This window comes from Oreochromis aureus, linkage group 3, assembly GCF_013358895.1.
Source record: "Oreochromis aureus strain Israel breed Guangdong linkage group 3, ZZ_aureus, whole genome shotgun sequence".
Lineage (NCBI taxonomy): Eukaryota > Metazoa > Chordata > Actinopteri > Cichliformes > Cichlidae > Oreochromis > Oreochromis aureus.
Genome location: NC_052944.1, coordinates 42,174,711 through 42,185,072, shown reverse-complemented (window position 1 = coordinate 42,185,072; position 10,362 = coordinate 42,174,711). Strand labels below are relative to the sequence as shown.

The window sequence follows — 10,362 nt, the reverse complement described above, 5'->3', positions numbered from 1 at the left end:
CCACCTGCTGGCCTCCACCACTTGTTAATTTTACTGAATCTGTGGAAGCGCCGCCATGGCCACCACCAAAAAACTGAGTTATTTTTACACACCGACCAGCGTCTGGCCAATCCACCACCAAAAAATAAATAAATAAATAATCGGGCCACCGAGCAAATGCCCTTATGCCCGATGGCCAGTCCAGCTATGGTCGTGCGTGCTATCAGTTAACCCTTCGCGTGCCACCGTTGGCATGCGTGCCTAGGGTTGCCGACCCCTGCTCTACGCGCTTCTGGCAGCTGTAAATAAACACTGATTAGTGCATCCAATAGGACAGCAACTATCAGGCATTTTGGCTAAGTTAAACTCAAAGACGTTCAAAGGATGGCGGGAGGGCAAAGGAATGTAGTACTGTTTTTGCTTGCTAAATGGGTCTGTCCCAGTAGCTGAAGTGTCATGTAAAACTATAGATATATAGATTATATCTATAGTTTTACAGGCAACATTACAAAACATCAATTTGTACAATAATAAATTATTTAGCTTAATGAAGTACATTGATTATACTCAAACCTATCTACCTCAGCAGTATAGCTCCCAAATAGGCTCCTTAAAAAACATACCACCATTCTGCTCAAATCGGCTTTATCTAAAAGTGCGTGATTAGCATACAAAATCAAATGGGTTTCATATTTCATCAGTTTAGTGCAACCATTAGATTTGTTCAGTTTACATGAATACTAATGTTAATTTATTAATTTTGAATTGATAGATTGATTTAAAAGGGGGAGGAGTTTGGATGTAGTTCCTTTTTTCTTTTTTTTTCATTGGCTGTTCTAAGAAGTGCTTTTTATTTCAGGAAACAATACACCAATCTAATCGACAGATGACCATGTTCACTCTGTTGAGTGTTTAAGCATATAATGATATGCACTGGTGAGTTTTTGAACTATCAGTTAATAATTTGTCATAACAGGTATTTTAGTACTGATTAGTCTACACAATTTAACCTGACAAGTCACCTTTGTTTTTCCAGAGTAACGTTAGCCCCGCCTTTGTTTATAGTTTGGTTTGGTTTATTCACTCTGTCACTCATACTCTGTTGTGTGTCTCTACAAACCACTCTTTACAAACAGAACTCAGGCAGTTTTTGCATCCTTTTTATTTCCTTGAAATTTGCAGCTTGGTGGAAGCTAAATTCTTTAACTGCTCTTTACAGAGATCTTTAATGTCCTAAATGTGCTCAGTTTTATAAGACTCCATGACTGTTGTCTGTGGAAAATGACAATGAATACCATTTTAGTTGTCATCATTGTGCTTGTGACTTACAATGTGAGGCAGTTTTAATGCTAAGCTGGTAGCCATTTTGACCAACAATAACAAGCCCATTTTTGGCAACAGATTTGTTTGGTCTAAATGTAAAGTAAACTAAACACAGATCTTTTCAACTAAACCCTTTGAAGCACTTGGCGACAGTGGAAAAGAAAAACTCCCTTTTAACAGGAAGGAACCTCCTGCAGAACCAGGCTCAGGGAGGGGCGGCCATCTGTCACAACTGGTTGGTTGACATCCATAACCAGTTAAAACCAGTTGAAAACCAGTTCAGTGAAACATTGTAGGTGGGTATCATGAGCCCTGATAGCCCGGTCAGCTGATAGATGGCAAGGTCTGCCAGCTGTTATACTACCAGCAACAGACATCTCTTAAAAAATCAGAGTCTTTTGCATATAGACCATCTTGAGAAAACTAGATATTTGAAGGGTTTGTTTGTTTGTTTGTTATTGTCCTTTGATAGACCCTGGACATGTGCCTGTTGGACAATTGTCCCAATATAACACAAGAACAAATGTGATAAAACAGAAAACTGTTATCTGTCTACTCATGTCAACAAATGCAATGAACTGGAGCATGATGGGAGATTACATGTAGCTGTTAACACCATGCTGCAGTATTTTTCGTCAGAAATGTCACCACCATTGTTTGTGTTGTTGATCACAAAGATCGATTGTTTTATTTTATGAAAGCAGAGACAGAAGCTGACAGGAGACAAACTCAGCAGAATCAAAGTGTTTTCAGTGCTGAGAGTAAAACAGTCATTTCAACTCCAATTAAATATTATTTAACTAGAATAAAGTTATGATTAAGAGTTGGCATGAACAACTCTGAATTATAATGAGTGTTGGTTTATATCTACACATTCAGTGTTTTATATATTTTAAATAATTATCAAACTCCTGCCCTTGCTGTTTTACACCTTGTGAACTAATAGTAGCAAACACGTTAGATTACACTTGGTAGATCTCTCAAAGATCTTCTGGCTCATTGATAAAATGATTTGGACACAAGCATACACAGAAGAATCATAACTTCTTTCATATAAATAAGGATTTGTTTACAATATATACACATACACATTAACTTTAGGAAAAGTACATTCTAACTATGGCGATCCATAGTCAAATTATTAGGAGTTCAATGTAACACTTTGAATTCTTTTAACTTCTTGAGTTCAGGCACATTTTAAACAGTAATTGTTGATAACAGCTGATGGGAGAACAACAAGTGATTTCAATCGCTCTGCATACTTAATGGCCAAATAATAAAGATTCCTCAGACAATATCTGACAGAGACAAATGATAGAACCAAAAGAGGAAAGAAATGTTATTAATGATATGTGTGATACGAGCTTTAAATGTTTCCATCAGTGTTTGTGATGATGGCTGCAGACTGCAGACAGTGTTTCTCAGTTCAGACTGAGGTTGATGCTTCCACAAAGCTTCCACTGCAGACCTAGCTGTTAACATGACAATCTTTGGGGTTCAGGGAAGTCATGTCCACACTCAGATGAAGATGGTGGATGTGGCTTCTAATGAAGCAGCAAGATGAGTGGCATCTGAATTATTCAAGTTGACCACTGCTTCACTGCAGTCGCTGCCTAGGTGGTGACTGTTTAGATTTAGGTTATGTTTTCGTTTTATGATTTTATAACAGAGTTTGATCAGTAAAGCTGCTGCTGGCAGTATCAGTAAAGGATACAGGTTGAGCCATCCTCGACTCTCTGGTTGTGTGTTCACTGTTGGACTTTGACGTTTGGGGTCATCCGTAGCTAACGAAAAGCACATAAAATAAATGTCTTTAATATAGATAGTTAGTCTACATACCAACCAAAGTATATTATCCCAAAGTTCAGGCCAAAAATTGATAATCATTCCACTAATAAACTTACCAGTGATGCTGAGTCGACATCTGGCAGAGCCAAAGCCATAATCTGTGTTCAGTTCACACAGGTACAGACCCGAGTCATCAGTCCTGAGTCTAAACAGTTGAAGTCTGATTCGTCCTTCTCTGAGGGCGTCTTTGTCACTCTCAACACGTCCTGAAAACTTTTCATCCTGAGACTCTGACACCTCAACACCTTCACGAACACGATACAGGACTGAATCTGTATGCTCAGTTATCAATTCACAGAGGATGTTGAGAGTTTTGGGGGATCTGTCAGGTTGGGTTGTGAACGTCCATTCCAGTGTGATGTTGTGGTTCTCCTCTGCCTGATAGGAGGTCTGTGTCACATTGACTACAAATGATCCTGTTGAGGAGACAGAGAGGGAAAGAGAGGAGCAGACACACTGAGAACTGAAACAAATCTGTTGTTGAGCTTTATTTGGAGTTCATAAAGTGAAGCTGTAAACTAACCAGAGACACATGAGGTGAGGATGACAAGCAGCAGGGTCCTGCAGATCATCTTCTCCCTGTGAGAGGAGACAGAGCAAGAGGGAAAATCTACAGTCTGACTTCGTTTACTTGTTGCAACATCTCATCCACTTCATGATCCTGATTATTACACCGACTGTCCGAAACCACACGACGACATCCACTGAAAGACAACTCAAAGAAGTTTATCACCTTTCTTTTGTTACCACCTTTGTTACAATTTTTTAATGAGGTCATACTTTTATACTACAATCAATGAACATACTGGGCCCACTACATACTACACTAGTTGTTATGCAATGAAAAAACCCATGTCATTGAGCACAGTTTAAGTGGAATTTCTAGGTGGCAAGAAGTTTCACTAACCAACTTATTGCAACAATGGGATCCTATTACAGAAGCTCTAATTCAGTGAGCTCTTTAGAACGAACCATTGTTTTACAAATGTTTTTAAAGAATGACTGCATGGCTAGATGCTTGATTTCATATACATACGGCTAAAGGGTTGAAAAAAGTATGAATGGCCTCTTTCAGTCCCAAAACGATATGAGGGTTACTTCCCAAACCTGCCCCATATAAGCTCATCCAGTCCAAAGTTAGTGTCCTCCTTAGTAAGGGTTATGTGACTGCTGCAGAAACACTGAACTTTTGTTCACCAAATAAGTGATTTGGATTTTAGTTGGAATAACTCGAGCTATATCAGCATGTGGGTGTTCAACTTTTTTCATTGCTAAACCAGATTTAATTTAACATATAGTTATAGAAGGGTAAGATAAGGGTTTAGGTGAGGATCCACAGTGGCCTGGAGCCCCCAAAAACCCATCCATAATGCTAATGCTGCTGACTAACACCCCTGCCTTCATTCATCCAGTCACATGTGAAATTTTCAGGGTGACAGATTGAAAAACATATGAGTCACAAAGTCACTCTGTTTTGGATAAGCTACCGTGAATGGTGTTTAATATTTTGTCAACACAACAGCATCAAATTTTATTTTAAAAAAACCCATTAGGATGTGACCTTGATGCGTGAGTTTTATGTTTTTTTCTGTTTTATTTCAACAAATTGCCATTAGTCATCTTTATTTTGACTTTGAACTGATCATTCTATTATAACTATTGACAGCTACACATTTAATAACAATGGAAAGTTTACTTAAAACAATGGGCATTAATTATTTAGAATTAAAATGTTTAAATATAGTCTTTTGCTGAACACCTGACTGCAGTGCACCAGGTAAGTTGTTAACACTTTAATACTGAGCATATTTTGGAAATATAATACACATACAGTAAATACTTCGTCTTTCCTGGAAGTATGTCTGTTCTTTTTTTCACAAAGGGAAGGTGAGTTAAATCCGTCAGCCTCTTTGCACACGTTTCTGCAGGTAAGTCGTATTGTTGAACACAATGGAATTGCTGGAGATTCAATATTTAGACTGAAAAATGAAGAAAAAAAGATTTTCTGTCGCTCAGGAACAAATATTTTCCAGCTGTATTTTAGTAAAAATTGAAGGCTTAGTGGCAGATAACATTACACAGCGTCTCTCTTTCCTCTGTCGAAGGTTTGATGTGAAAATAACTAAGAGGATAAAAACATCCCATCGGGGGGTCACATCAAAAATGATCAGCAGATTTTGTCCATATCACCAGCAATTTTGCTAACGCACACCCGTGGTCTTACTAGGTTTTAAATGTATGTTAACCAGAAGAGGTAACCAAAAGAACAAAGACAAGCACATGTAAACGTGTGGCACCCAGTTACTGCAATGGAAAATGGGGGTGGGGGGTATAAAAGACAGGGCATAGTTGGCACATAAAGTATGTACATCATCCCTCCCCCAACAGTACATCAGTACAATATACCCTCCACCACCACCAAACACACACACAAGTGCACAAATATCAGAATCAAAAACTTGAGCTCATCATTTGTTGAATATTTTCAAGAATAATAGTTATTAGCATTGAGTGCGGATGTGTCCAGAGTGATAGATTAGCTACTTTTGATAGTTACAGCAGAGGACAAGTGGTGACAAGTCTTTGGACACAACTACAACTTGTTGTTGGTTAGGTGATGCGGGCATACATAGGGGTATACACGTTTTGTTATCACTGGAGCATTCATGAAACAGTCCACAAGGCTCAGTGACTATTTAAGGCTAAATGCACTGAAGGCTGGGAACTGTTTTGTTTTGTCAAAATAAAACAGTTTGTTTTGGGAATTAAACACAAGTCAGCCTCCATTAATGAAAATACTTGCTCTCCCTGTGCTCAGTTTTAGCTAAAAACATGCTGGTGGTTGCTAATCAAGCTCTTAACACGACATGAGCCTCCACCCTCCATAGCAGGGTATATTTACCCGCAGCAAAAATGCACTTAGAAAGCGAACTAAAAAAGGCTCCTTCAAGGTTGATGCAAAGGCTAGTGTAAAGTTTTATAAGAGCTATGCCTCTGTGGCTGTGTACAAGTGTGTGTAATTTGATGATCTTTAAAGCCAAAATGAAGAGCCATCTTTAAAATTACTCTGTATATTCACAGGAACCAAAATGATAAAGGTCTGAGGTTGAGCAGAATAATTTCTTACTCATTGTACTTTGTAAAAACCACACAGAAAAAAGTCTCAGTGCTGAGCTGATTATATAAACATATAACCCAGATATGTGAAGAAGAACTGAAGGAGAACTGTGGAAGGAGAAACAGTAAATCTACCCAGTTGTCATGCTGTTGAGTTTACACAGTTTTTTTTCTTCTTCTGGTTGATTCCTGTCAGGCCAGTTTTCCAATCTGGCCACGATCTCTCTCAACATAATTATGTTTATAGATCCTCTCATCATCATCTGGGTATATATGTATACATAAATATGTAAATCTGTTCTTTTTGTAAGGGTACTGACAATCCAAGTGTTTTTTTCAGATATGTTCAGTTTGACCCTTAGATTTAAAATCAATGTCACAATGTTTTAATTCAAAGCAAATTAGTTATATGTCATGTGTATCATTAACGTTATTTCTTTCAATTTTTTCCTCACTGTTCTTCCTTTGTTCATTACACACAACATTGTCTAAAAAGGATGAAATCTAATGAAATAATAACATTAACATTATCATTCCTAAAATGACAATTATTTTGTACTTAAAACATTCCAGCTTTTCTTTATCATCTTCAACTTTCCAAAGAGGAAATTTTAAGATTGACTTCCAGAAGCTTCCAACCTTAATTAAAAGAATCTTCTAACTAAACAAACAATTTTTCTTCAATTAAATAGTTTGAAACTTACCAAATGTTCATCACCACCGTGCTTCAGTCTGCAGCTCACTTTCTTCTGTGCAATACTGAGCAGCCTCTGTTGATTTTTATGTTTTGGCTGCAGGTGCCGACACGCCTTCATGGTTTGTACTGCATTGGTTGAACAGAAAATGTGTTAGATTAGAGTCCAGCTCCTCATGACTTACTTTTAGCACTTAGCCCTGTGTTATTTTAAGTTTAAAACCTAAACATAGTTTGCTGAATTCCATACCCCTAGTTATGCATTTTATCACTCTTATTATCAAATCAAATCTATGAACAGGAAATTTAGAAAGACTTGGACACATGTAGTCATTTGCTGTGTTTATTTTGTCATTCTATGATTTATTTTTATTTTTACCAGATTTAAGTTTTACATCAGGTCATTTGATTGGACAGTAGTTGCTGTAAAGAACAAGTGTTATGTAACCCACAGTTAGCAGTTTCCTGTTTGTACTGTTTGAGTGTTCACTGATCTGTGTAAAAGAAGGATACTCATGTTACTCTGAGTATGTTTAAGGTACAGAGACAAGTAAATTAGCAGATTCTTTTTAATTGTCTTTCACCTTGTCTTCTGATTCTCTGAGATGTACCTCAATTTGCGCATAAAATGCAAGAGTTATAGTTAAGTTATAATACTGTTTATCAGTTTAAAATGGCACATGAAGAGTATTGTGATCTAGCTCACCTGTAGCTGCAGTTTTCTGTTAATGAAGGTATTAATTGGTGCATATGCACTGATTAGTTAACATTTTCCTTAATCTGTCATGATTTGTTGATAATAATAATTTAAATTTTATTTGCCTGTTTCTTTCCCGCAAGCTTAGCCCATTAGAGTCTAGGGAGTTTAGAGGATCTATTCACATTTCACTCTCTATTTTAAAGTGTGTCTCTTGATCTTGGCATCCAGTAGTGCAGTAGCATTGAGTCCCCTACCAGCCAGTAAAGACAAAGTGCTGGTCCCAAGCCCAGATAAATTGGTAGAGTTGAATCAAGAAGGGCATTCAGTGTAAAATGTTTGCCAGTTCAAACATGCAGATAATAAAAAATGACTCTGTACTGAATCGGTCAGAGCCCAGGTTAATAAAGACTGCCCCTGGTGCTGTTGGACCAACATGGTGCTGAAAAAAATGACTTTTATTCATTGGCTAGCCAGAGAGATCAAGCTGGAAAGTAACAAAGGGATTAAGGATAGAGACAGAAATGTACTAACAATGGACAGAGTGTGCGAAGCAGATCAACATAATACTTTGAGAAGCTGATGAATAAAAAATAAGTTAGGCTAAGAGAGGCGATGATGAGTAAGCAGCTGTGTGGCTTCATTCTGAGAAAAAAACACTACACATGGGAAGTTTGGTTTGAGAGGGTTGATAGAGAATAGGCTAAGATGATTCGGGTTTGGTGACAAAGTTAGAGAGGCAAGGCTGAAATGGTTTGGATATGTTGAGAGGAGGGATAGTAAATAGATTGGACAAAGGATTTTGAATATGGAGCTGCCATGAAAGAGGAAAACAGGACAACCACAGAGAAGTTCATTGATGTAGTGACGGAGAATATGTAGAAGGTTGTGCACGGAAACATATTCGATTATTTTAATCATTTTGCTATATTTAAAATACATTTTCTCCAAACTGTGCATGTAAAATTTTGATCTAAATTTACATTTTACATTTCACAAATGTCTTTGGCTTTTGTCTCTATATGTCATGTTCCTGCATGTTCCTACTATAAAGGCCACTTCTTTGTACATCATCCAGATTCAGGATATTGTGTCATTGAGAGTCATTAAACTCTGTTTAGGTGTATTACTGCAGGTAATGTACTGCGTTTCAGTCCCCTGTACATCTATGACCGCACACCAACCCACCCAACCAGTGTCATTGGCAAGTATGCCAATGACACCACCTTGGTTGGGCTCATCTCTGATGGCGATAGGACAGCATACAGGGCAGAGGTAGAGAACTTGTCCCACTGGTGATGCTCAGAAAATAACCTGAAGCTGAACTTCCTTAAAAAAAAACAAAAAAAAAACTCATAAAGGACTTCAGGAGGCACAAACATGTCCACTCCCCCCTCATTATAAATGGAAAAAAGATGTATTCTGTCTCCACCTTCAGGTTTCTGGGCACCCACATCTCTGCTGATCTCACCTGAACCCACAACACCAACACCCTAATAAAGAAGACCCAACTGCGGCTGCACTTCTTCCGCGTCCTAAGGAAGAATAACCTGGACCAGAAGCTGCTGCTGGTCTTCTACCACAGACCTCAGTGGAGAGTGTGCTGGGTGTTTGGTAAGCAGGGGCCACAACGGAAAACAAGAAGGCTGTGCACAGGGTAATTAACACCGCCAAAATAAAAAATCGTTGGCTGCCCTTTGCCACCCCTGGAGGCCAGATCCTCCCGTGTAAGGAAACAAGGGCCATCACAGGTGGTCCTTTGCAACCTGCTCACCTCTTGCTTGACCTCTTGCCCTTTGACAAGTCGGCGCCTCAGATCAATCAGGTCCCACATCTCCAGACTCACAAACAGCTTCTTCCCCTGGGCCATTCGGACTGTCAATAAACACCCCACACAAACATACTCACACCCCACCCCTGCCCACTTCACTAATCTGAGCTATGATCTGAGCAACCCCCCATCACTATGGCCACTCACACATGGGCTCTATTCAGAGCGAGTCTTTTCTTTGCACTACTTCCAAGCACTTTGCAATTATTTTGTTCTCTAATGTGTGCCTATTTCTTATTTTTGTATATATTTCCCTTATTTTGTATATATCCCGCTTATATATTTAATATATTTGCTATTTATTCCTGCTGTCTACTATTTATATTTTATTCCTGCACAGTTGGTGTGGAGCACCCACAATTTCGTTGTACATGTACAATAACAATGAAGGGCTATTCTATTCTACTAATGCTACTGAAAGGTAACCAGAATGCCAGCCAGATATTTACTCTACTGTTAACACATTCAGCCACAAGATAGTGTCATTGGATTGTATTTGCCTTGGTAAGCGCTATAACAGCAGAAGAGTTAGGAGCTAAGTGATTTAACACAGAAATAAATACATTAGTTTCAGTATTGTTGTATACACCTACACAATATGCAAATATTAATTGATTGATGATAATTCTTTTTTACATATAACATACAAAGTATGTGAAACCTGTAACATGCAGTTCATTCCTTTCCTGTGTGAATTCCTGGCCCGACTAAATAAATGACCAGACCAGATTGAAATTCCACCTCACAGAATAAGTTTTTATTCTTAAATCAATTTAATTTGAAATATTTTGCCTCATTAGATAGTGTAGCAGTAAAGAGTAGACACAAAAGCAGGGAGATAAAATCGGGGAAGACACACAAAAAGGGGCCTTG

General features: G+C 38.2%; 1 protein-coding gene across 1 annotated transcript; it reads right to left on the bottom strand.

The window, feature by feature from the left end:
• Positions 1 to 2,329: 2,329 nt before the first annotated feature.
• Positions 2,330 to 7,017, bottom strand: LOC116328913. The gene is made up of 4 exons (XM_031750808.2): positions 6,972 to 7,017; positions 3,674 to 3,729; positions 3,207 to 3,566; positions 2,330 to 3,086 (listed from the first exon to the last, which is right to left on the bottom strand). The coding sequence occupies exons 1-4, from the start codon at positions 6,980 to 6,982 to the stop codon at positions 2,821 to 2,823; spliced, it is 693 nt and encodes a 230-aa protein (XP_031606668.1). The 5' UTR covers positions 6,983 to 7,017; the 3' UTR covers positions 2,330 to 2,820.
• Positions 7,018 to 10,362: the final 3,345 nt, after the last annotated feature.

Coding starts and splice junctions, on each gene's coding strand:
- LOC116328913 (XM_031750808.2), bottom strand. Junction 3,567..3,673: donor CCTCACCTCATGTGTCTCTG/GTTAGTTTACAG, acceptor TCTCCTCAACAG/GATCATTTGTAGTCAATGTG. Junction 3,087..3,206: donor ATGTCGACTCAGCATCACTG/GTAAGTTTATTA, acceptor GCTTTTCGTTAG/CTACGGATGACCCCAAACGT.